The 27,274-nt window shown below is 43.4% G+C and overlaps 1 protein-coding gene across 3 annotated transcripts in view; it reads left to right on the top strand.

Annotated features, from left to right (window-relative positions):
* Positions 1-27,274, top strand: part of MAP2K5 (mitogen-activated protein kinase kinase 5) — a 192,855-nt gene that overhangs the window by 13,668 nt on the left and 151,913 nt on the right. For all 3 annotated transcript variants that reach the window (XM_055002633.1, XM_055002632.1, XM_055002634.1), the window contains 5 exons: positions 2,211-2,280; positions 5,522-5,562; positions 6,395-6,462; positions 11,108-11,156; positions 20,352-20,416. In XM_055002633.1, coding sequence (XP_054858608.1) covers positions 2,211-2,280; positions 5,522-5,562; positions 6,395-6,462; positions 11,108-11,156; positions 20,352-20,416 — 293 coding nt within the window. The remainder of the gene's footprint in view (positions 1-2,210; positions 2,281-5,521; positions 5,563-6,394; positions 6,463-11,107; positions 11,157-20,351; positions 20,417-27,274) is intronic.

The following is a 27,274-nucleotide window of genomic DNA, read 5'->3' as shown; positions in this document are numbered from 1 at the left end:
TTAAGAGAGAGGCGCGGCGTGACAGTGGAAGTGCTTGGCCACTGCAGGCTTTTCTTGGTATAAAAAGGCAGTAATTTTTTTGACAGCCACTGATTGGAAAGTTGCTTGCAGCCATCTAGAAGCAAGGGGTACACGTTTTGGATCAATAACTGGCAAATTTTCCATTAAAAAGAATACCTGAACAATGTTCCAAATAGCCACTGGCATCTTAACTTTCCATGGCAACCTCCAGTGCTCATATGTGGAGGACAAATCATTTTTTGGACAATTTTTCCAGACTACTTGTTAACAGTTATTGCTGTCCCAAAAGGTTGACAGCTGACATGATGGATATTTCATTTACTTGTCATCTCTGTTTGAGTAATGGGGAAGGCCACATTATTTCTTTTTTGGGTCTGTGTGTGTGTGTGTGTGTAAAGCAACATAGGACCAAATCTACTGGGAACCTCTCTGGTGTAAGCCCCAATGAAGTGAATGGGAGTCGTGGCTTGAAAACTGGTATGGGGCCTTGTAACACCCCTCTGATATAGCAAGGAGAAGCTTTCCTAAGTTCTTTCCGGCTAGGGCCAAAGGAGGGTGCCAGTGTGGAATATAGCAAGGTGGAACAGTTGCTGACATACCTGGAATGAAACCTCTGGGCAGCCATGTCTGAACATAAGAATTGCTTTGCTTGATTAGAGCAAAAGACTAGTCCAGGCTTCTGTATCCAACAACAGATGATGTGATGCCCCAGTGACGGCCCTCTCCTCTTTGTCTCCAGCTGCTGAAGAAATTTCCATTTAACTTTCATGACTAGTAGACATTCATAGACCCTAATCCTTTGCTTAATCCTTTAAAAAAATGCTACTAGTGGCTCTCATTCAATTCCCTGCTAGCAGAACTGGAATTAGACTTTTGACATAATCCAACAAGACACTTATTATGTTCAGACACAGCTGCCCAGAAATTTGAACCCAGGTATATCAGGAGGGACTGTGGTTCAGTGGTAGAGAATATGCTTGGCCTGCAGAAGAGCCCAGGTACATTTTTAAAAAAAAGTTTTTATTGGATGGGTTAACACATATTCAGTATACATCTTTTCAAGTATTCCCCATTATCTTAATACATGCATCCCACCCCCTCCCCCTCCCCCTTTTTTATATTGACTCCCAACAGCACTATAACCCCTTTATTTCTTATCGTTAACTCTAGATCTCGTCTGTCCCTATTATTAAAGGCAAAGTTCTTACTACTTCATTCTTAATTCTTAATAATTATCGAGAGACCACAATTGTCCTTTTACATCCAATTTCTTTTCTAAATAATTTTTAAATTTCTCCCAGTCCGTAATAAATTCCTTTGGATCTTGTTCTCCTAATTTCCTTGTTAATTTGTCCATTTCCGCCATGTACAACAGTTTTTGAACCCAATCTTCCACCTCTGGTAATTCTTCTTGTTTCCAGTATTGTGCATATAATGTTCTTGCTGTTACTGTCATATAGTATAACAATACTCTATCTTTACTATTCATTTTCTCCATGTTTAAACCTAGTAATAACATTTCAGGACTCTTTGACACACAAGCCCAGGTTCATTTTTTACCAGCATCTCTATATAAAAGTAAAGAGTCCAGTAGCACCTTTAAGACTAACCAACTTTATTGTAGCATAACCTTTCGAGATGCATCTGATGAAGAGAGCTGTGGTTCTCAAAAGCTTATGCTACAATGAAGTTGGTTAGTCTTAAAGGTGCTACTGGACTCTTTACTCTTTTGCAACTACAGATTAACGCGGCTAACTCCTCTGGATCTAGACAAAAGGATCAGGTGATGTGAAAGACCTCAGCCTGAGACCCTGGAGATCAGCTGCCAGTCAGAGTAGACAATACTGACCTTGGTGAACCAAGGGAGTGATTGAGTATAAGGCAGCTTCATGTGCGCTGACTGCAGATGTATAGTGCGGAGGAATAAATATTATTCTTTGCACAAAATATGGGCTGGTCTGCCTGCGTTCAAAGTCCTTCTACTTAAAAAATCAACAAAGACTCATTTTGTGTTCAAGAAAGACATCAAAGTGTTTTGTGGCAATTGTAAGAATAAGTGACTATTTAATGTATTGTCTATGCTACAACTAATGTGGCTCCTCTAGAATTTGCAAATTGGGCAAGCCGCCCAAGCACAGTTGCTGGCCTTTGAAAGTTACTGGGTAATCTTTCTTTCTCCTCCTCTGCAGTATTACACCACAGTACTGGAGCAGCAAGTAAATGGCCAGTTAGTCGTGCCTCTGCAGATATACCCAAGAGGTAATGTATTAAAAAAATTATTGCTGGCAGCAATAGCCAGTAGCTATATTTTTTGGAAGTTTTTTTTATTTAACAATAATATTTCATTTCCATTCTTCTCTACAACACTTTTTTTTTAAAGCAAAATTACAGTCTCTCCAAAATTTTCTTTTCCACTATTGCCTCCCTTCTGCTTGTTTTATATTCTTCCATTATCTTCTTAATGGTTAAAACTAGAGATGGTTACAAACCGAAATACGAACCAAAATTAAGCACGAACTAGGCTGGTTCGTGGTTCGCGAACCGCGGTTCATCAGATCCCATTTCTGACAAACCGCCACGAACTTTTAGGCTGGTCTGTTTGGTTCGTTTTTTGGTTCATGACTGCAGACAACCTGGTGCCAATCAATCAGTTTCCTAGGCAACAGGGGATGGTCTTCCTGCAGACCTTCTGCTGACCCAGAAGTGACCTTCTGCTGGCCCAGAAGTGACCTTCTGCTGACCTGGAAGTGATCGTTTTCTGACCCGGATGTGATGTTTTCACGAACCAAACAAACCGGTTTGTGAACCAGGGGCAGGTTTGTGAAAGTTCATGGTTTGTGAAATTTGACAAACCACGAACTGCATGGTTCGGTTTTTTCCCTGTTCATGCCCATCTCTAGTTAAGACATGGAAAGAAATTTTAAAAGATAATTTTTTGGGAAGTTTAGAGGTGCATAACATGGCATCTATCTTTTAATTCTGGGCAGAGAAATCTGTTTTCCGGGAAAGCTGTAGTGATTGTTAACAAACAGCCTGTTAGACTTGCAAGACTGAGTTTGCATTGTATGTAATTGTTTACATTTCAGAACGGTGCAACCTGTGTGAACTCGTGCTGAGATGCAATGCAGGCCTGCACAATCTCTGAAGTTCTACTTGTGGGCTCTTTTTATTGCCTGTCTGATGCTGCAGAGTTTTATTTATGCATATAGATGTGGTATAGATTTCCTAACCTGCTCCAGCAGTTCCCCCTTTCCTGTCTCTGAAAGGGCCGCCTGCAATGGCTGAGATAGTTTTAAATTTTCTAAGTAAATCTCTGTGTAATAAATTAATTGAAATAATTAAAAATTAAACTTCCTCTGTTAACCAATCACTGTACAAATAGTCATAGCACGAGCTTCCTAATTAAAACACTCTAGACTTTTCATTACTTACAAATCTCCAAAGTTTGAATTGGGCAATTAACCAACAGAATTCCTAACACGAGCTAATGTCTCCAAAGGAGGCTGACGGTACTGACAGTTTATAGATCATTTGTGCGGTAGAGAACTTGGATTTAGTAGACTATCTAGTATTTTTTCATTCCTGTCTAGGCAAGTATAAAATTCCAGTAGATTTGAAGAATTGTCTCCCAACACATCCGCTTCTTAACTCTTGCATGTCCTCACTAAAGGCAGATTCTAAGGGAGCTTGTTTTACAAAGTACAGACTTGAGTCACAGTTAGTCTGCTTATTAGGAGAAGCACCTTTTTGTCAAAAGTGCTTCAAAATCTGCTCATGGAAGTCAAATGCATTAAAAACAGACAGGCTTGTTAAGGGCCTGTAGCTCCTTAAATTCTGCTTATGTGTCTGCTTTAATTTTGCTTAACTGGGGAAAACTTCTGAGAAGCTAGAACAAACTGAACACCTCAAAGCCTGGTCTCAGTCCCTTCCGGTTGGGATATTCATGAGTTAAGGATCCCGTGGTGGGTGCTGAGTGCCAGAATAACTCAGTGCTGCATTTTAGATTTACCCAGTTATGTATGAGCACTCTTAATGAAAACTATGAATTTCCATTCTTGCTCCCCCCCTCTCCAAGTCTGGAATCTGATTTCATTTTCATTAACGACTTCTAAAATTTCCTTACCCGCCTTTTGCTCTCAAACCAGCAGCTCGGGATTTCTTGTTTATGAATAGGATGGTAATGCTTAATGTAGCTTAAATAGCATGGACTTATCCTGTCTGCTGTGTTTAATAATTATCATCTGTGTCCCTTTGACTAATAAATAGCTTTATTTCCTGCTGTCAGAAGCAGGAGTGAGATGCATGTATTTCCAACGAAGGGAGAAGAGGAGGAAAAAAATCAAATTCATCCTTCCCCAGACAATCAATCAAAATTGACGGGCCCTTTAACATACCATTTGTCGGGCACTGTAGTTTTAAAATGGGAACTGTCCGTAACGTGTAGCTGGAAGCCTTTGTGGCTTTAACATTTGACAAAAGCACGTCTATTTCATAAAAGGGGGGGGGGAGGGAAGAAAGATTCAGTATGGAGTCCAAGAGGCTTTAAGGAAATAGTTCTGTTGTGTCCTACAATGCATTGTCTTTAAGCCTAGATACCTTAGCAACCTATCAGGAGTTATGTATAAATAACCAAGGAGATAATCTCTGTGTATGCTTTCATATCTGCTCCTTGGTGCCCTGAGATGTTCAAGACAGCCAGTGTGCTATAGTGGTGAGAGTGTTGGGCTAGGATCTGGGAGACCCAGGTTCGAATCCCCGCTCTGCCTTGGAAGTTTGCTGGGACACCCTGTCAGCCTAACTTGCCGCACAGAGTTGTTGTGCGGATGAAATAAATAAGTTTGGTCTCTAGCTTTGAGTTTGGCATGTGGAACAAAATGTGTAGAGTGTGTGGAGCGCAGACTTTTCATCTTAGCCAGTGTGGTATAGCGGCTGGAGAGACAGACTAGGATCTGGGCGACGCAGGTCGATTCACTGCTCTGCCGTGAGAGCTTGCTGAGTGACTTTGGGCCAGTTACATTCTCTCAGCCTAACCTACCTCACAGGGTTGTTGTGAGGACAAAATAGAGGAGGGGAGAATGATACAGGCCACTTTGGGTCCTCACTGGAGAGAAAGGCAGAGTATAAATGACGTAAAAAAATTTAAAATCCGGAACATTGATCTCCTCCCATTTGTTTATCTCCACCAAATGCAATCTCTCTCCCAAAAATAAATCTGTCAGAAAAATACAAATGAAACCACCAGAAGTTACTGGAATGTAGAACAGAAGCGTTCTATATAGCTCATCGTTATCTGCTTTTTTTATCGTTTTAAAAATGTTCTCTCCTGCAGGTCCAGAAAACCTGCTTCGTAATTCCCACTTTGGGTCTTAAGAGCCACTTTTCAATCATTTCTCTCTGCTAATTTTGGTATCAACCTCATTTAAAAAAAAAAAGATTTCATTTTGAGCAAATTTGTAAACGGCCCTGATGTGTTGTACAATTTAGTCAATTACTGTTTCAGCCTGCAAGCCTCCTGGGAAACGGAACATACATGGCCTGAAGGTAGGAATTTCAATAATTGTTTCAGTAAACTTAGATGGATTTGCAATGCTGTGTTCCACTTATTGAAATGTCAAATAAAACTGTACTTTTCCGAGCTCTGACAAGCAGATTTAAAAAACAACAACGTTATGGTGGAAATATTCCTTCTGTGTAGCATTGACTGTGCGTCTGACTATCCCATGCTGCCAGTATTAATGACTGAAACGTCTTCCTTTCTTGCCTTTGCTAATAAATTTTTTAAATAAACTTATAAAGGGTACAAACCGTTCTGATGTACCTTCTGCACGCACTGGCTTCGAAACCTGGAAGTTGAATAGGAAGCCATGTTCTTGGGTTGTTTCACAGGTCCATGGCAAAGAAAGAACGTTGTATTAGTTTTTTATTATTGATTCGTCCATGTGTAAGTGCATCTCAATCACTCAGTAATATATTTGTGTCTTTGTAATGTTGCTTGTATTTTAGTGTGTGATTTGCAAAGTGCAACATATATTTTATCCTTTCTAGTGCATTGAGACACTTATAATTGATACCTTAATGCAAAAAGGTTGCAGAGAGGAGAGATATGTATTTAATAGGAACCGAATGAAAATCTTACTGTGTGCCGGTTTTTGATTGTATTACTTAATCAAGCATTTCAAATGCAGAGCGAATTGAAAACGTGATTCTTCAGTGATACAATGCAGTAACCTACATAGAGGCTGGATTTTCAACCATGGACAACTAGCTAATTAACCTTCCCAGAGAAATAAGAAAATCGTGGCAAATTACAGGTTAATTAGAACCATATCCTCTGAATAGAAGCAACTGATAAAGATTCCTTTCCTGCCTGCAGGTAAATACACGAGCAGGATCGGCTAACAATAGCGGTGCGGCCATCCCAGATTCCCTTCCAAGCAATAGGTAAGAGTCAAAGAGAAAAGTGTGTGTGTGTTTTATGAAAACAGGACTGTAGAAGTGATTTCTGCATTTGAATGAACAGAAATGGAAATTCTGGTTAACTTGAGGGGGATTTGCAGGGCTTTTTTTCTGCAGGAACACGGTGGAACGGAGTTCTGGAACCTCTTGAAAATGGTCACATGGCTGGTGGCCCCACGCCCTGATCTTCAGACAGAGGAGAGTTGAGATTGCCCTCCACGCCACCGAGCGGCGCAGAGGGCAATCTCAATTCGCCTCTGTCTGGAGATCAGGGGGCGGGGCCACCAGCCATGTGACCATTTTCTCCGAGGGCAACCCACTGAGTTCCACCACCTCTTTTCCCAGAAAAAAAGCCCTGGGGATTTGGTTAACTAGTTTCCAGCAAGATTTTTGTGGCCGGTGGAAAGTAGCCTTTGAGTGGTGAGTTCCTTTGGATGACCTTCTTCTTTCTGGATCTTGCTGCACATGTCACTGTCTAGCCATGGTTTCTACTCTGTAAAATGGGGTTGTTGCTTTTAGGGGTATTGAATATGAAGAGGGTAACTCTATATAAGCCGTGACCTGGCTTATATATAAGCCCAGGTGAGCCTGATCTGGTCAGATCTCAGAAGCTAAACAGGGTCGACCTTGGTCAGTAATTGGATGGGAGATCTCCAGTGAAGACCAGGGTCGCAGAGGCAGGCAATGGCGAACCACCTCTGATAGACTCTTGTCATGAAAACCCCCAGGGGTTGCCAAAAGTCAGCTATGACTTGAGGGCACTCTCCACCAAATCTGTATGAAGTACTCTGCACATAAATTTTGATCAGACTGTTCACTCTTTCTGAATATTTCCCTGTAATGTATTATCACCAACTCTTTTTGTCCTGCCGTGATCTGATCTCTTCACACTTCAACGGCAACTCTTATACCGTCACTTGCCAGTTACTAGATAGTTGAGTTGGGGGTGGAGGGCAGTAAGTGACAAGGAAAAGATACTTTAATGCAATCAAGCCCGTGGAAGGTTTTGGTTCTCCAGATGTGGCCTGGAGTTTAGGCAGAAAGGAGTGGACCTTGAGAAAGGTGATAGGGAAGAATTGGCAGGATTGGTGAATGGGTTGGCTGTCATTGGAGAAAAGAGAAACATCAACGATGGCACAAGCTTTGCGACCTTGGAAGAAGATGGGGTGGGCTCAGTGGTGGTCTGCTTGGTATGGAGAAGGTCCCACGTTCAATCCCTGGCACCTCTGGTTAAACAGATCAGGAAGCATTGCCAGTCAGAGGAGACTAGCCTGACCTTGGTAGACCAAGAGTTTGACTTGGTAAAAGGCAGCTTCCCCTGTTTGATTCGGGCTGGGATGGGGAGAAGGAAGAGCTGAGTCATGAGTGCGGAGGCCTGGCTGGATAGACAAGAAGTTACGCCTTCATTATGTTCCGTTGAAGGACATCAAACTTGCTGGTAGTTTCTAGAAGCCAAATGGGTAAAGAGTGGATTGGGGCCAAAACAGTATTAAGAGAAAGGAGCAGGGAGTCATTGGAAGGGAGAAGAGGTTGGGGAGGTAGTACTGGATCTTCTGTTGGCCATGCGAGGGAAGGTCTTTTCCATAAGCATCATTTAATGTGAAGGTTAGCCATCTGAATGGTCCAAGAAAGAATCGGTGAATTAACCCGTTAAATCTTGTAAAACTTCGTTAGGAACAGCCTTCAACAGATTTGTATTTCTGCTCATTACAAAAATAAGGTATTTGTCTGCTGTTGCAAAACAATAAAATTAATGTTTTAAAAGGCTGTAATGAATCCACATATATCGTTTTAACAGTGTTAGGTGGTAAGATTCTATAAACGTGACCAATTCACATTTGTCCTGGAATGCTAGGGTGAACTTGCCGTTTCAAATTTTAAAAAAAGAAATAAACCAGAGTAAAATAGCAGCAACTATTAAAATAAAAAGTTAGTGGTTAGGGGTCTTTGTGCTAAGGTGGTTGCGGGTGCTAGGCCCTTCTGCTTGGATCTGTCTGCAGTTACAGCAGGTGGCCAGTAAGAGGAGCTAGGCTCCCTGCTAGGTGTCCCCCCCCCCGCCCCTGACAGCTGCCATGCAAGAGGGCAGAAAGCCCTCCGTAACAAAATATATCCTCACACCATTTTTTTTAAAAGTAAGCTGTCACCCCCTAAAGTACCATTCTTAACATTATGGAATATTTGACTTGTGTACTAGTTCTACTAACAGCTGGACAGTTTCATTCTCTGTTACGGCCCCTACCTTACGGAATAGCCTGCCTAGATTTGGTTAGGAAGGCGCCTGCTCCCCTTGCATCCACAGACTATGCAAAATTGAATTATTCAGGAAGGCTTTTTTGCACAGGTAAGAGGACTAACAGAATGGTTCAAAAAGATGCTTTAAAGAAGGAGAAAGGACTGTGAGCTATACAACTGTGTCTAATACATACTATCTCTTGCTGTATGTATTGATCCTACTGTGTAGACCAGCAAGATTAGAGTCCAGTAGCACCTTTGTCAGATACCATGTATCTGATGAAGGAAGCTCTGACTCTCAAAAAGTTATATCCTGAAAATCTTGTTAATCTTTAAGGTGGTATTGGATCCTGCACTTCTACTGTAGATGGCTACCCACCTGAAAATGTCCTGCTATGTAATTTCTGTATCGTATGTGTCATATTGATACTTAAGCTTGGTTTTAGATTTCTGCAGTTCTAGTCCTATTACATTGCTTATTGAATGTCCCATCATGTTGATTTTATTGCCTTGCACTGTATACTCTGCCTTGTCTCTGTGAGAAAGGTAGACAATAATTAAATACATACATACATACATACATGCATACATACATACATACATACATACATACATACATACAGGGGTCATTTCGTAGAAAAAGAACTGGAGGAACTCATTAGCATAACTCATTAGCATACGCCACACTTCTTGCCATCAACGGAAGTGTGTCATTAGTATAACTGATTTGCATATGCCACACACCCTGACATCACCTATTCTGGCTGTTTTGGACCCAATCCTGGCCATTCAGGGCCAAATTTGGGCCCAAAATGGCAAAAAGGGGCTGAAAAGGGGCCCAAAATGGTCAGAATAGAGCCGCTCATGAGCAGAAGAGTGATCCACCACCTGTCAGAGGCCTGATCCAGGCCATTTCAGCTCCAATCCAGGCCAAAATGGACCCAAAATGGCCGAGAGTCAGGTGGGCAGGGCCACCTGACGTGACCTCTTTGGGGAACTGCCAGAACTGCATTCCTGTGCGTTCCCCCTCGAAATGAGCCATACATACATACATACATACATACATACATACATACATACATACATACATACATACATACATACATAGTTGGTTAGGGAATCAAGAAGCATTTTCATGGGGTTACATTGAAAGCGTTATGTAGTTTGTCCAACCAAACACAAAAGCCTGTCCTATTCAGAGCTCATGCTGTCCAGAGCTTGATTGGTAAATGGAGCCAGAAGCCTCAAAAAACAACTGAGAACATCTATACTTCATCCTACCAAGAAGACAGGAAGGATTACCAGAAAAGTATTATGGATGTTCTTTGTTAAGTATTTGATATGTAACAGCAGGGCTTTTTTTCAGCAGGAACACGGTGGAACGGAGTTCCGGAACCTCTTGAAAATGGTCACATGGCTGGTGGCCCCGCCCCCTGATCTCCAGACAGAGGGGAGTTTAGATTGACCTCCGGAGGGCAATCTCAACTCCCCTCTGTCTGGAGATCAGGGGGCGGGGCCACCAGCCATGTGACCATTTTCTCCGACGGCAACCCACTGAGTTCCACCACCTTTTTTCCTAGGAAAAAAGCCCTGTGTAACAGTAATATTTTTCTAAGCTGTCTCCCATCCCTGAGCATTTGTTTTCTTAACATACTTTGAGATGGTTCCGAAGGAGCGTCCTAGAAACAATGGCTTGACATCTAATGGGGCAGTTAATTGCCTTTCATTTTCTGCGTGTGGAAGGCCGTGTTTTGAAGTCCTTGACGGTCTGATTTGATTTCATGTTCTCAGAGTAGTTGTGGTCGGAAGAGAGGACAAGATCACTGTGTGTTTCATTTAGAAAATTCCTCTCTCTTTAAAATTGTCCTGCAGTCAAGAGGCTTATTAAAGAACAAAGATGCCAGATAGACATTTTTTGTTTGTGTTGATTGATGAGCAAGACACTTGTGACTTTCCACAATATATCTTTCCTTCTCGTTCTACAAATTCAGTGTTGTCTTGACTCAGAATTGCATTTTAGTGCGGCAGTGGAGTTTAAATAACTTGTTAAGCTCTTAACTTTGTAGGACTTGAATCCTGCAGAAAGTTCTTGGCAAATTCATTGAAACAAGCGAGAGCTCTGCGGGTGCATTTCTTTGTAGCTCCTGTTAATGTGGTCTTGTTGGTTAAGTATCAGTAAATTAGAAATATTCATTTAAAACCTTATGAAGTGCTCACATCCAAACTTTCTTTCTTCCACACCACGTGGACTTTCTGCACGTTCTTTTCTCTCCCTTTTCTGTTTTTCAGGACACAAGTGTGTGTTCTTTTAGCTCAGCGCAAGTTGCAATCTATATAATAAAGTGTAGTTGTGCTATCATTAAAACACTTTACTTTTTTGTCCTTTCAAATTTTACAGTTTGAAGAAGTCTTCTGCAGAACTGAAGAAAATATTAGCAAATGGCCAGGTAGGTGCATTAGATTGGGGACAGATGTGGGCTAGGCGAGGTTCTGCATGAATACAGAAATGCCCTGTGTTGTAAGACAGCCTCAGAGATGCTTACTGTTCACTTACCAGTAATGTGTTCTTTTAATAAAGAAGAGGATGCTGTGAAAGAGCTGGTATTGCGAAGGAGCCTCTGCGCTGATTGATTTGGATTGGCACACCAATTTGCTTCTCCTTTCTCAAAACACGCTAATCAGATTTAGCTCCGAATAGATTGAAGCGCCTTTCGCATCCATCGTTTTTGCTGCTGCTTCAATTTAGGGGAAGAAGACTTAATCAATTTTGAATAGCAAAGTAGGACTTCGGGCTTGTTAGATCTTTTGCATATAGGCTTTAAATGCAAGTCGCATTCAACAGTGTTGAATAACAGAGGACATAGTGGAAGGCCATATTGTTGCGTTTTTTGGAGCCTCATATTTTGTTCTGTAAAAGGAAAATTGTAGAAAACGCCTTTACCCTCCCCTGGCATTGGCAGTGGAATGCAATAGCCTCACAATTGATGGGCAAACAAACACTCCCGAGCACGTCCTTCCCGGACAGCTTTGATTCCAACAGACGGGAAGGCCAAAAGTGGCATAATGACTTCAAATATACACCGCTAAATGCAAGTACCTGTAAGGCAGCAGGATTCTTCAATAGCAACATAAATAAGTTTTAATGTTTGTCATGGTGAAAGCCCTTTGATAGCCTTGGAGGCAGGCACCTGTCCACTGCGATCAAGCTTGCCTATTAGACACTATTGACTGAGACATCTGTGTCACTGCAAATAAAAGACTCTTATTGATTTTCTTAACTGCTGTTCACTTCCCTTCCATGTTTCGAAGGCTGAAATCTTAATTATCTCAGATGCGTATTCAGTGCCTTCACACAGTGACCTCTCCCCGTCTCATTGGCATTTCATGAATCAAGTAGTTGTAGTTGAGGGTGTCAAGAAGATAAAAGCTGGTCTTCACGCTTGTCCTTCAGCCGATCACCTGTAACACTCTGCTCTTAATAGATGAGAGTGGTCTCGCCAGCGTCACCTGCACCACAGCCTTGATTATCCTCGGACAGGATTCTTTAAATAAAACTTAGGAATATGGATTTCAATTTATTTTTTTAAACATTGACTCTTTCCTGAAAGGCTATGCTAGAATTGCTTCTGATCTTAAATAAAACACATGTATGTAATTGTTGGCCACCCCCAATATTTTCATTAATTTAATTTTAGATGCCCCCGCCCCCCATTTTTGGTAATACTTGAGATTTTCTGAAGAATGGAAAAAGAGGGATAGGTGTGATTTTTTTTTTAAAAAAGCATCACATTATCTGAGAACAAATTATTTTAAATACTCTTAATGGAGTTGCTGAGAAAAGGAAATGTGCACAGAACATCTTTCTTCTCCCCGTAGGTTATTTTGGAAAGCCCGGGTACGTATAGTTCTTAGGAATGGGGGTGGGGTAATGTTTGTGTGTGGAAGCAAGAGACGTTTTACAGTGCAACCCTAAGCAGAGTTACTCCAGTTTAAGCCTATTGATTTCAGTGGGCTTAAGATGGAGCAGCTCTTCTTAGGATTGCACTGCTAGAGTGTGAAGACTAGCTTAGTTCTGAAATTCTGCCAAGCACAGCTGTACTCCTTTATCATTTATTGAGCTCTTGGCTGAAACCCAGTGAAAGGACAGACTGTGGAGTTCCCCGTGCATATGAAGTTCTTCATCTCATGTTAGTGGAGAAATTATCTTAATGTGGGCAAAGGGATGTCTATGTAGATTTACGCCCATATTGAGTTGACGGGAAGCCACCTTTGCACAAGTGCTACATCTGCGCATGGAAGCAGATGTGGGGCTCTCCACTGGGGGCAACCGGCATCCTTTCTGGCCAGTCCAGGCTGCATGAGTTCTGTTCATCAATTGGATCAATCTGATCACTCTTAATTGCATCGAAGTCCAGGCTCTAAACCCTCAAGTTCCCTCGGAGACCGTGTTGTTGTTCAGTGCTCTCTCGTACGCAAAGGCACAAAATTAATAAGCTGGTCAAATGTTTTCGTTATAACTTCTGAGGGTTTCCTTTTTAACAGTTTGGTGGTTTATGCTACACCTAGTATAACTTGAGCACAGGGAATGTTTTTTATTTCATTTGTTTTGCCCTTCTGCTTGAAAGCATTAATAAAGACATTCATTCCCTGATAGCCTCCACTTAGGTTTAATAAGGAATTCATATTAATCATTAAAGGAAAGGGGACACGATTCTTCAAGATAATCAAATATTGACAGGCTAGAAATAGCTTTTTGCCTAGGTTCATTGATATAGGTTATGTGATATAAATATTTATTTCTTTTCTGTCACTCAGAGCAAATGCCGCCAATTGATTCAGCATTGATGTAGTGTCAACAGTTCATAAGAAACATTTGACTGGCTTGTGTTTTCCGATTAGTCTGTGCTCTATAAAGTGGGATTTACTAAATCTCTTCAATTGTCTGCTCACAGAGTGTGACTGCTTTCTGAAGCCATTAGGGCTTCGATTGGCAAAGAGGAGGTGTAGCTGATAGGGCTGGACTTCTACAGGAGCTTTACATATCAAATCAGGATTAATTGACCTTTTTTTTGCTTCTAATGATTTATCAGAAATGCATGCTGATTCCGTCTCAGCCACCAGAAACAAACTAAAGAGTGTTTTGTTTGTTGATCCGTAATTGGATTCACTTTCCATTTGTTCTCCTAACCTGGGCCACCAATCAGAGTTGCTTTCAGAAAAATTAATATTCCGGGACTTGCTGCAAAGTCAAAGTTATGATTTGATAGAGGCCTCTAGTTTCTCACGTACAATAGATACTTTCTGGGTATCTTTGGGGTATTGGCCTCTAGGGATGGAGGCCTCTAGTTTCCCACATACAATAGATACTTTCTGGGTGTCTTTGGGGTAGTGGTCTGAGTTGATAAACCAGTCATGATGCCCGTAAAGTAGAGTTTTTCTAGCTTCACAGTGCTGAGCTGGCCTAAGCCACACACAAGTTATTTGAGCATCTATTCTTTTAGTAAAGGCAGAAGAAAGATGTCCTCAGTTGGGAGATGTTCCTGACCATCTAAACTATAAAGTAGAAATCCTTGGAAGAAGAAGGCTGCAATTAAATATTCCACTGACAGCCCTAATTTAATTGGTCAGTAGAAATGTTGTGTGCATGTTGCCTGCAGAACCGTCCCGCCCCTGTACCTCTAGCCCAGCAATTTGTGGGAGGGCAGGGTAAGGAGTCACCTGGAACATGCACGGCTCAGCATCTCTGTACAACAGCCTCAGCTTCCTTAGAAAGGCATGACGTAAGGCAGCCATGTTGTCTGAAGACTGTTCTAGCCCGCAGATATGGGGCACCATTCAGCGTGGCAGAGTGTGGCTTCCCGTCATTTCCACGGAGGTTGCGTGGAGAACTTCCTGGCAGCTTGTGCCCAGTGTTTGTTGGTTTCTGTTTATGGAGGTGGGGAAGTTGCCATTGAATTTTCTTCCTTGGGCATCAAAATATCTCCTACCCTAGGCCAGGATGGCTTATATATGCTCCATCCCGGTCTCTTTCCTCTCCCTTCATCATTTCCATGCATAGCAGACTTTCAAGGAGTTACACTCTAGGGAATGTTCCAGGGAGACAGTAAAGGAGGCGTGTGTTTGTGTATGTGTGTGTGTCTCATTCCTTTTACTCTGCTTGACTAAATGCAGGTGAAATGGGCTGGCGGTGAGCAAACACTCTTGCAACAACAGCCCAAGCAATTGTGCTTGTGAAAACTTTACTGGCCCTTCTTGAATTGAAGCTCACATAATTAAGCCACAAACGGCTGCTCCCCAAAGGATTTGCTTCTTGTTGTGGATGTGAATCTATTTGCAGCGATGCAAATCCAAAGTGTTTCTCCTCTGATGACTCTGAACAAAGGTAGATTAAATGAAGTGACCTACATCAGAAGCCACTGGGAGGATTTTTTTTTCTCCCCCTTGCAAGCTGCAGCTCAGGGGTAGAGCGAATGCTTTGGATGCCAGGGGTATATCCCTGGCGTCTCCGGTTAAAGGATCTGGGGGAGGAGTGCTGTGAAAGAGCTCTGTCTGAAGCCACAGAGAGCCACAATCGAGGCCAGCAGAGCTGAATGAAACGGATCGGGGTCCAACATTTCACGCGGTTGCTTTGCATACTTGATACTTTCCAGTGGAAATTATTGGTGATTGCATAGGGACAAGTGGCTTCCACCATTTGTTCTTCCCCAGAAGACATGTATAGATGGTGCTCTTAAGATTTTATTTCTGGGTGTTCGTTTCAGGGACTCGGAGGCAGCAACACTTTGAGAGATACCTTTGGACATTCTGTCTATCTGCTGCCTTTCAGAAGACTCAAGGTGGCTAACATAAGCAACAACCAGTTACGGTAGAAAGATAAAAACATTAGTTTATGTACTTCAAGAACAGGGACCCAAAGCGGCTTATATCATTCGCCTCTCCTTCACAAGTCTGTGAAGAAGATTAGGCTGAGAGTGCGTGACTGGCCCAAGCGCACCCAGTGAGTTTCTGTGGCATAGTGGGGGTTCAAATCCAGGTCTCCCAGACCCTAGCTCTAACCTCTGTGCAACAGCATAGCAAAATTGCCACACGTGATCTACATTAAGACAAGATAGCGGCCACACCTTCCCCAGTAATTCATTTTACCCTTCACAAAAAGCTTTCTGGTGCAAAACATCCTCTCGTTCTCCCCAAAAGCAAGCCATGAAGGTAGCCTGCTCACCCTTTCTGGCAGGCCATTCCATAGCACTGACTCCAAACAAACTATGGAGAACGTCATCTGTAGAGCACAGTTAGCACATGGGGTATGTCAGGAGGTGCTGTCTGGTCTGTACATTTTTATTTTGCCCTTCCTCCAGCAAGCTCCAAGCAGTGGACAGGGAGGGGCCATGGCTCAGTTTAAAGGCCTCTTCTTTGCCCGCAGAAGGTTGCAGGGTCGACCCCTGGTATCTTTCAAGAGCAGTTTCGGGGCATCAAGATGACCCCCTTTGGCAGCCAATTGCAGTGAGGTTGACCCTTCCTGGGAAGGCAAGGGTTGATCTCACTGACAAAGAGAGCTGTGGTTCTCGAAAGCTTATGCTACAATAAAGTTGGTTAGTCTTAAAGATGCTACTGGACTCTTTTAGTATTTTGGGAAGTCAAAGACAGAAACATCTAGATGTTTTGCTTCACTCAGAGGAAATCATATACTCAGTAGTGATGTGTGCCCCTCCATCACAAATCAAAAAATCTGCAACAGTTGAAGGCTAGAAAACTAAAAATATTGTGAGTTGTAACCGTGGGCCCCCCGCCCCCCCCCCAGGTAAGTAACAGAGATTGCAGCAGGAGTTTGCTAAAGGAAGAGAACAGGAAAGTGGGAAATTGGCTTGAGGACAGTGGGGAGTTGTGGAGGGGCAGTGGCTCAGTGGAAGAGAGTCTGATTGGCTTGAAGAAGGTCCCAGGTTCAATCCCTGGAATCTCTGGTTTAAAAGGACCAGGCAGTAGGTGATGTGAAAGACCCCCACCTGAGACCCTAGAGAGCTGCTGCCAGTCTGAACAGACAAGACTGACCTTGTTAGAACAAGGTTCTGACTCAGTATAAGGCAGCTTCATTTGGGGAGGGGGTCATGGCTCAGTGGTAGAGCATCTGTTCTGCATGCAGAAGGTCTCAGGTTCAATCCCTGGCACCTCTACATCCTATTATATAAAAGAAAAGCCGTATTGATGACGATTCACTTTTTATCCCTGCCCAGGCACGCTCTGGCCTGTGCGAGGATAAAGAGTCGTTGCCAATACAGCTTGCTTAGGAGGGGGCAGGGAGGGCCAGCATGCCCTTCCAAGCCTCCGCAGCAGCTGTGGGAAGGCCCAGCATGGCCCGGTGCGCCAGCCTTCTCTGTCATTGCAGCAGCCTCCTCAGAGTCTCTGGAGGTTGCACCGTGCCACCACAGCTGCCAAGGCACTGGGGAGGCCCACCACGCTGGCCCGGCCCTCAGCATGCCCTGAGCAGACTGGGGTGTCACAACGGGCTGTGGAGTGCTGCTGTGCTCTGCACAGGCCCAATTCCCACCTGCTTGAGGCCAAATCGGTCCAGTGCAGAGCACAGGAATGCTGCCCAGGCAGTGCGACAGTCCCTGGAGTGCTCCTGCGCTCTGCACCAGCCCGATTTCCACCTGTTTGAGGCCAAATCAGGCTGGTGCAGAGCGCAGGAAAGCTGCTGGGGCAGCGTGATGGGCCGTGGAGTGCTGCTGCACTCTGCACCAGCCCGATTTCCACCCACTTGAGGCCAAACCAGGCCAGTGCAGAGCTCAGGAACGCTGCTGTGGTGGCGCGATGGGCCCTGGAGTGCTCATGCATTCTGCACCGGCTTGATTTCCACCTGTTTAAGGCCGAATCAGGCTGGTGCAGAGCAGTGGAACACTGCCAGGGTGGTGTGATGGGCTCTGGAGTGCTCTTGCGCTCCACACAGGCCCGATTTTGGCCTGTTTCAGGCCAAAATCGGCCCACTGTGGAGCATAGGAATGCTGCTGGGGCAGCGCATGCCCTCACAAGGTCCCACTAGAGCCCACTGTATCGTTAAACACAACGGGCTTTGTTGCTAGTTAAAGAATATGAAAGTAGGTGATATGAAAGACCTCTGCTCTGGGGAGCCGCTGCCAGTGTGAGTAGACAAGACTGACCTTGATGGACCAGGGGCCTGATTCAGTATAAAACAGCTTTGTGTGTGTTCTTTCCCCCCTCCATCCCATTTTGTCCTCAAACAACCTTGTGAGGAAGGCTAGGCTGAGAGGGGACAACTGGCCAGAGGTCACCCAGTGAGCTTCCCATCTGAGTGAGGATTTAAACCGAAGTCCTAATCTGGCATTCTAACCAGTATATTGACCCTCCAGTCTAGGTTTCATTTTCTCAAAAGCAGCTAATCGGCCTCCAATACTTATGTGAAGGAAAGAACAGTTCAGGATAGGTAGTATTTTTCCAAATGCTCTTTCTTTTCCTGATTGTGTTGAAATGAGAGAAAATCATTCAGGGAAAAAATACCATAAAATAAACCTTAATTTTGATTCATGGCTAGCTGTTGTGTATTAATTAATTTCAATATACCAAGTTCACTGCTGCAAACAAAGCAGGCAATTTATATAAAGTCTCCTTTTTTGCCATTGTGCTTCTAATGATCACAGATTGCCCAATCTTTAGACCTGAACGTTTATCGAAGGAAACATATTTCCCTGGATAAATAATCATTGTGTTGTAGTGCAGCAGAAAATATTTTAAGCTTCACTTTTGTGGCCTTCAAGTAGATTACTTTTTAAAGTTATTCTAGCATGATTCATTTCTAAACTCTGCCTTCTTTATTCCACCCAAAAATAGTCTGCCAGATTTTTCTGTTTTATAACATGGATGTGCTTGTGCCATAGTCCATCGGTTCTTTAACTTCAACTGTCAAGGGGTTCCTCACTTCAGTTTAATTTTTTTCAGGCCCTGAAGCCTTCTTCTCTCCCACACTGGTGCTTTCCATTGCCCTAGACTATCCCCTTATCCAAATGGAAACCTTCACCCTTTAGTGACCTCAGAGCAATATGGGGAGAGCCATGTCAGGTACATGTTAAAGTTGAACAGTGTGATCCCAAGTAGAGTTACACCGTCTAAGACCACTGATTTCAGGGAGCTTAAAAGGGGGAGAGACTGTTTAGAAGTGACTCTCAAGTAAAATATTTGTATTGTTCATACATGGGCTACAAGGTCAGAACTCGGAGGGTCAGCAGTTTTATACCACCACCACTCAAAAGTCCTTGACCCAAGTTCTAATGAGTCTCACCCCTTCATTGGAAGAGACTTTGGGCTGGAGACGGCAAGGAACTTCCTGATTGGTTCCTAACACAAGATCAAAAAGGCTATTCTTTATGGATGCAGAAGGTTCGGTCCTATCTGTCTCTCTCTCTTTCTGGGTGAAATTCTTTGCATTAGAAAATAAAAGCCATTTCAGTTTTAGATCTGAAGTAATCATGATAGTTGCATTAGCATGGTACATGGGAGGTGGTGTTCAAAGAAGTAGAGTTCCCAGCGGTCCCCGGTGTGTTTTCAGGGATTTGTTTAGGTTACCTGGAAGTTAGGCAGCAATTCTATGAGCTCTCGCTCTTTGAAAGAGGGGGAAATGGATTCTGCCCCATCTCCTTGAGGTAGAGAGTTTCCTTCCCCTGTATTGTCGAAGGCTTTCACGGCCGGAGAACGATGGTTGTTGTGGGTTTTCCGGTCTGTATTGCCATGGTCTTGGCATTGTAGTTCCTGACGTTTCGCCAGCAGCTGTGGCTGGCATCTTCCTTCCCCTATTTCTAAAAAACAGAAAGTGAGCTCTCTCTCTGTGTCAACCGGTTGGGTGTGGGGAACTCAGGGGCGCCCAAGGATGATCAGTCCCCAGTTTGAAAGAGGCTGCTGTTGTCCATTTGTGAAACTACCTTTATTTTACATTGCACAGTTTTCTCAGATGACTGTGTGGGCTCATTGCAGTCTTCGAGTCATACTTCAGAGTGCTGGTTTTGATTTACAAAGCCCTGAGGGGCAGTGCAGGTATAACTGGACTCTAGTTCATTATAACTATGGGGAGGGGGCAACTTCCTTTGGGGAAGGGAGTAAATGATGCTGCAGCTGACTCTTAAGGGGAATGGCTTGCGCTGCTTTGTCTGTGATCTCAGGGACATGAAGTGATGCCCCTTAAGTTGGCTCTCTCTGCAGTGAGTTGGAACAGCTTGTTCCTGGTGGCTCTTCCCCAGTGCTAGATCTGAATTACCGGTCATGTCTTCCAGGCCAGGCTGAGGGTTGGCAGAGCAGCTTTCCGGCTTCCTCCCCACCCAGGCTCACCGAAGACCCTTTCCCCTCTTGGTGTCTGTTGCCTGCTCCTCTTGAGCTATGTTATCATTCCATTTTTGACACCTTTTATCAAATTTTAATGAAATGACCCAGGCAAACAAATTGTCATTAAACTTTCCATCACTTTGTCCCTTGGTATTGTCTTTTATAAATTGGACAGCAAATGTTGTATTGATCTCCTCGTTCTTGCAGCTGAACTTGAAATGACCCAGGCGGGCTGGTTGTTTATGGCCTGGAGTTGCTTTTCCTTGACACTTCCATCCACTGCATGACACCTCTTTTGTTTTTTCTTTTTCCTCCTGGAGATGAATGAACAAGACATACGGTATCGAGACATCCTCGGTCATGGCAACGGCGGGACAGTCTACAAGTGAGTGTTTTGCACACATCCTTCCAGCTTCAACTTTAGGGAAAGAAAATCCACCCTCCCTTTCCCCCCTTAATATGTCATAAGGTTTCTGGCATTTATTCTTGAAGCGTCTGTTGTATTTAAGGTTTTTAGGAGTTGCCTTCATATCTACTGTAGATCTTGAAAAATAACCCCTTGTGTTTATATATCTTGTTTATTGGTCCTGTCACATCTGAAAGAGACGCAGAAAGTGGCTTACTGTAGCCCAGACAAGCTATTTCTGGAGCGAAGCAGCCTGCTGTGTTTCAAGCCCAGAAAGTGGGCACGGTGAACTGTGAACAGGGCTTTTTTTCAGCAGGAATGCGGTGGAACGGAGTTCCGGCACCTCTTGAAATTGGTCACATAGCCAGTGGCCCCACCCCCTGATCTCCAGACAGAGGGGAGTTGAGATTGCCCTCCATGCTGCTCGGTGCAGAGGGCAATCTAAACTCCCCTCTGTCTGGAGATCAGGGGGCGGGGCCACCAGCCATGTGACCATTTTTGCCAAGGGCAATTTAAACTTTAAAAAACTCCCCCTTTGTTCCAGCTGACCCAAAGTGACATCATTGTGCGGTCGAAGTTCCACCACCTCTTTTCCCAGAAAAAAAGCCCTGACTGTGAACAACCTTGTGTGGTCCCCCTGACTAAATAACACCCTCCTTTCAAAATCATTGGTTGTTAGGTACAAAACTTAAGACAATAAAAAATTCTTTGTGAAGCCGAGAATCTGTTCATGGTATCCATTTCTACCCGATGCAATTCATGAGTGTGCATGGGAATAGAAGCCTTACACGGAAGAGAAGTCAATCAACAGCAAATAGTCACAACTGGCCTGTGGAACTCATTGCCTCAGGATATTCAGATGGCCATTAGCATGGATTATGGATTATATGGATTATATGGATTATAAAGAGACTAGCTCTCTTGACAGTTACTATGTTAGCAAGAAACTCGATTTCCTTTTGTGACACACAGTTCCTCAGGTTCCCAAGTGCGGAAGGTTTCATGCCAATCTGATGTTCTGCTTGTGAATTCTCTGAGGCATCTGCTTTGTCTGCTGAGCTAAATGAGTCATTTGAGCAACCCAGAATTAACCACTTCAGTGCTAACTGCTTCCCAGTCTTTCCCGTCCACTGGAGCTGCTGATATTCCAGTAGTTTTGGTTGAATTTGTGGGAGCTGCAGTTGTCTTATGGGATGGGCTTGTAGCTCAGTGTCAGAGTTTATGCCTTGCTTGCAGCAGGTCCAATAGAGAATCTCAGTTAGTGGCTGAACACCTTTCACTGCCCGAGTCCCAGGGGCATGTTGCCAGTTAGAGTATGCAGTCAGCAGCGGTGCCAGGGTTTTCGGTGCCCGCAACCGGCCGGCCAGCCAGCTGCCCCCGTGCACGCGCACACGCACACGCACCAGCCTGCGTGATGACATCACGTGTGACATCACCACGGGTGCATGCATGCCACCAGCCCGATCACTGCGGCTGGGACAGTGTGCGGGTGGCTTCCGAGCTCTCCTGCTCGGTTGCCCTGCGCCTCCGCAGACACCTGCCCACAGCTGCTGCGCCCGGCCGGGGGCATGTGCTGGCAGTGGCGGCAGGGCTCTCTGATTAGTACTGATGTACTGATTAGACTGGGACAGGGCCATAGAGACTCTTGTTCAAATCCTTACTGTTCCATGAACTTTGGTGTGTAATCTTGGGCTAGTTACTATCTCTCACTCTAAGCAACCTAACATGAGGTGGGGTGGGGAGTTGAGGGGTACTCTGAATGTCACCATGGCCATCTTGGAGCCAGAGCAGAATAAAGATCGAATTTTTAAGACTCGGAATATGCAGGCAGATGACACACAATTTAGGGGCAGTTTCACCCCGTGTTGCCGTATATGGACTGTCCAAATCCCGAGCATCTCTATAATCAGTGAGCAAAGATTCAGACTTCCCTTTTCACTTGTGCAAAAGCAACCTTTGTCTCTTGCATAGAGCAGAAATTTAAGTTCCAGTAATGCAAACATTGATGCTTAATAGCTTGCTGTAGTGTGTGAAAAATATTCTACCGGGGATTAAAATAAAGCTTCGTATGGAAAGCCCAGAGGGAATGAGAAAGATTTCTTCTCGAAAGAACTGTATTTGATAGACAAGATGCATGTTTTTACTATATCTTGGGAAACGCACATAGTTTTAAACTACATGTCCTTAGAATTAAGAATATTCGTTTGCTTATGGTAAGATATTGCATAGCGAAATATCTTCAGTCGGTGGGTAGAGCTGTCTGTTTGTATGCATAGGTTAAGGCGCTGTCTAGAAAACAGCACCCCCATGTCAAGTTATCCCCTCTAATGTGTTGCCTTGCCCTGTGCTGAACTGCTCCTGCTCTGCATCATTAGTTCCTGGGCCAGGAAAACACATTGTTGTCACAATATGGGGTAATTGATACTTTCAGGGAGGGGGGAACTTGCAATTGCATTTTCAAGAGCACACCCTTGTCCCACATAACCTGTGGTTCCCTTTTGTTTTATGATAAGTGTGGTGAAAGTAAACTTCATCCACAAGGATCTATGCAAAAATCACAGCTCTGCAGACCAAATATTTGCTTTCCACTTTGTTATTCTCGGAGGTTAAGCTAAGAGTAGGCACAAGATTTCGATCTGCCTGTTTGAAGGATGGCTTTTCATATGCTAAGAATAGCAGCCAGTGGAACAAAAGAGCCTCTTTCTGTGAATTCCTGGAAATCTCATAGAGAAAGTCTAGTATTTTCTACTATGAGTCTGGAGTTTAGTTGAAGAACTCTGTTAACTAGGGAGAGATTTCTTGGAGGGGAGGAGAAGAGAACTTAAGAGTTGACTTGAGAAGACTTCAGAATAGAAAAAGGGTTTTTTTTCTTATATGAAAGCAGTGTTTTGGTGATCTGTCTGCACCTACATAAAAGCCCAATAGGCCTGTGCTTAGCCAGGTACAAAGCGAATTGGGGAGGCTCCTGCTTGGTTCTGAAGTACTCTCTGAAGTGAGATTCTCAAGGCTTCCCTTGCACCCATGATAATTTGGAACGGGAAAAGGAAAGTATTTTATAAGGCAAAAATAGAGACTCTAAAATGCAGATACCTTATCATGCAGATCTCTGGTTCTTATTCTGAAGGTGGCAATGAAAAGGTATAATATTTGTATTGGGATGGAATAAAACTGGAGGGAGACGTGAACTCCTCATTCGGGCTAGCTGCTCAGTACCTTGGACAGCGGGTTAAATTCTGTATCCCCGTGGTAGAATGAGGGTGCCACGGGGTCCATTCCACCACAACAGCACCCACTTTCTTAGTCCCTTTCATTTGTGTGTTGATGGAAACCATCATGTGTGAAAGCTGTCTAAGGCTCTGCCGGCTTTACTTGAAGAGAATTTGGCTGTGGATGTTGATTCCACATCCGGTATCTGTTGTAATCTTCCAGTGAAAGTTTCTATTTCTGACTGGCCAGTTATACTCTGCATTGCATCACATTGCCTTTTGTGCTGTGGCACCAGCCAGATTGAAATAACCACATTTTAAAAAGCTTATCGGTGGCGCGATTCTGCTCTCATTGCAGATGGCTTCTGCTCATGCTTCATTGGTGCGCGTTGTCAAATTAAATGAATTGCAAATGCTTTCGCAGTTTTCTTTTGTTTTTCTGGCTGCCAGCTTTCCGTACCGTGAGCTTGTTTCTGAAATCTGTGCACCACGCATTGATTTCTAACTGAGGAATGAAAGCTTGTATGTGTGTGTGTGTGTTTGTGCGCGCACGCATGTGTGTCTCTTCCAAAAACCCTGCACTGAGTCATATTCATTATGGCAATGAAATATTACCCACATTCAGCAAACAAGAAGGTACGTTCCAGGTCGCTGAGCAGAAACGTTCAGTTTCTGTTTCCAGGTGAACTAACTATTATTGAAATAGTTTATGGAGATTGAGATATTGATCACTTTCATGCTAACCGTGGCTCAAGGGAAGAGCAAGAGAGGGGAGGGGGCTGTGTGCTCTATGGAAGACATCGTTTTATTGGAGGCTGAGGGTCTGTGTGTGTGGGGGGCGGTTTATTGCCTCTCCGGGTTTATTGCTTGAAGAGAAGGGTATCTTGGCTTCATTTTTATGACAGTATAATTATACTTCAGAAATGCACTTGATTACTCTGTGTAGCAGAATTGTTCCAGTGCATTGCCTAGGCCAATAGTGCTATACAAACAACTTTTCAGTCAATTGAGTTGGGTAAAAATCAATACTTTTATAGCAATATTTCTAGGGAGAACTTGCTGAATCTAAATGTTTAGTGTGTATGCGTGTGCGTGCTTTTGTTTGTTTGTTTAAAGAAAAGGTGGTTTATAGCCGTGTGACTTCCAGTTAAGTTTATTTCTTACTTTTTTTTTAAACTAAGGGATGGTGAGCAGTTGTGCTTCTGAGTTGTGTGCTGTTCACATAGTCTACAGCTGTTTCTTTGCAGATGTTTTGGCTTCTGCACAGCAGTGGTATTTTTATGAGCACCTATATAATGTCACCTTATATTCATCCTGTTTTCCCCTGCCTTGCTGCAAAGATGCCTTGCTGCAGAATATGCCCTCTCTATTAGCAGTACCTCCATCTAGCACACAGTCCTCAGTATGATGCTCTAGAGATGGGTGAAGGTCGGTCAGTTAGTTGCTGTGCCGTTATGATTATGTGTGTATATATATGTATTTTTAACTGTGTGACTTTGACTGTTTTATGGTTTTAACTGGTATCAATTATTTAATGTGTTTTAATTGTATATGGTTGTAATCCACTCTGAGCCTGCAGGTGTGTGGAGGGCGGAATATAAATAAATAAATAAATAAATAAATAAATAAATAAATAAATAAATAAGATCTGTCGCAACACTTTTGGGAGCTGTGTGGACCCAGAAGGTATACATTTGTGCAGGTCTTGCCCTATCAGCACAATTTCCCTTACCTCAGCCTCCTCAGCTGCCATTTCTTCTTCTCATGACAGAGCTTTATTGGGTTTTAAAATGATAGTTGACAGATCGCTATAATGTAGTAAGTTTATAACGTCCTATTGCAAAAATGTATTTGTTCCCAGCTTCCATTTTTAAAAAGTAAGTCTGTAGGCAGGCCACACATTTCCACTTACAACTTTGCAACGAAAAGGCTAGAGGCTTCCTTTTAAACAAAATGAAAGCTGAGTCCTAGTAGATGGTTGTATTATAATGTTATGGCGATCCAGCGATTTTTAATTTCTTTTTTCCCCCAAAGTCCTTTGGCATCTGCATTCACAGCAGCAGCAAGGACAAGAGTATAGTCTCCATGCGGATGGATGCAGCACAGATAAGGCGCTTAGTTAGCAAAGCAACTATGCAGATTATTTGTGCATGTAAACATTTTCTGGTGGTATGCAGTGGTCAGATCCAGTTTCGGATGAAGCCCACTGGGTAACCTTGGAAGAATCGCCCTCTCATCCTCACCTCACACAATTATTGTGAGGATAAAATAAGGTAGAATAAGAATCACCAAAGACATTGCCCCGAGCTCCTTGGGAAAAGGGTGGAATGAAAAATAGGAGAGAGATGAGTGCCTTCAAATGAAGCTCCCACTCCCCAAAGCTGATTTAGACATCACCCCCTCCCCAATCATCTAATTTAGTAGAACTCAATAGCCACCATGCAATAAGTTTCCCCTTTCCTGCCTCCTTGATACCCTTATGAAATCCTATACATTAGGAACCGTATGCGATTCCCACAGGAGACAAAGGTGCGGAGTTGTTTTTAGCATTTAGCCTAATGTAGTTACAGAGTGAATTTATTGCTCTACCTGTTTTAAAACCTGTTTTAAAACACATACACACATCCTCAAATATTTTCTGAAAGCAGGTATGATGAAGCATACAGGCTCTTGGCTATATATTGGAAAATATTTGTATACCACAGCATCTAGGGTATTTACTTAAATTGCTTTTTTGAAAAATAATTCACTGGAAACTCCAAATGGCATTGCAAGTGGGTTTCCTTCCTACCACATTTTTTAACTCCATTGCTGGTTTACAGTGCTCTGAGAGACTGCATTTTTGTAAAACTGCTTCCTCATTTCCTGTGAAATACGTTAACAGCATGATTTATAATGCACCATGCCCCGTCTAACTTTTGTGGCTGAATAGGAGCGGCATTCAATTATTTAGCACCAAAACATCTTATTAGTATCATATAAAATTGTGTCACTGGTAAATAACACATAATATTTCTCACGCGAATGGCACCATCTCAGCATTCATAAGGTCTTGCGCATATTTCTCCACGCAGGCTCCTGTGGCTGCCGTGATCTCCTTTGCTCTGTATCTGAGCAAAACTCCCATCTAATCCGGCTTTCTGTTTCCAAAAGTCTGCTCTGTTATCTGCCCCCTCCCCATGCTGCATCTGAACATGGAGGTTCTATTTAGCGATCATAGCCAGAAATATCTCATACCCAGGCCCAGGCAAGAGCAGAGAAGGAAAACCGAAATCTCCCTGGAATTGTGCCCATTTAAAGCTCTTTAAAACCAGGATGTTAGAAGGAACAATACGTATAATTTACAGATGTGGCAATGGTCAAGTGGCTTTAAAGAAGGATTAGATGACGTTTTTTTAGGACAACTCTTTCAGAATACCTCTTGAGTGTCAGCTGCTGGGAGGAAGCACAGCTCAGCAAAACCTTCCGCAGCTGATTCCTGCACAGAGAAAGCTGGACCAAATGTACTTTTTGGTCTTGTCCAGTAGAGCAGATCTTACTGTTGATGTGATATTAGGCTGGTTTAACAAATCTGGGGTGCATGTCTTTCTAGTTTTTGTGCTTTGGGCACTACACTGTTAGGCTTTCCCCC

This window comes from Eublepharis macularius, chromosome 18 (genome assembly GCF_028583425.1).
Source record: "Eublepharis macularius isolate TG4126 chromosome 18, MPM_Emac_v1.0, whole genome shotgun sequence".
NCBI lineage: Eukaryota > Metazoa > Chordata > Lepidosauria > Squamata > Eublepharidae > Eublepharis > Eublepharis macularius.
This window is presented reverse-complemented; position numbering and strand designations above follow the sequence as displayed.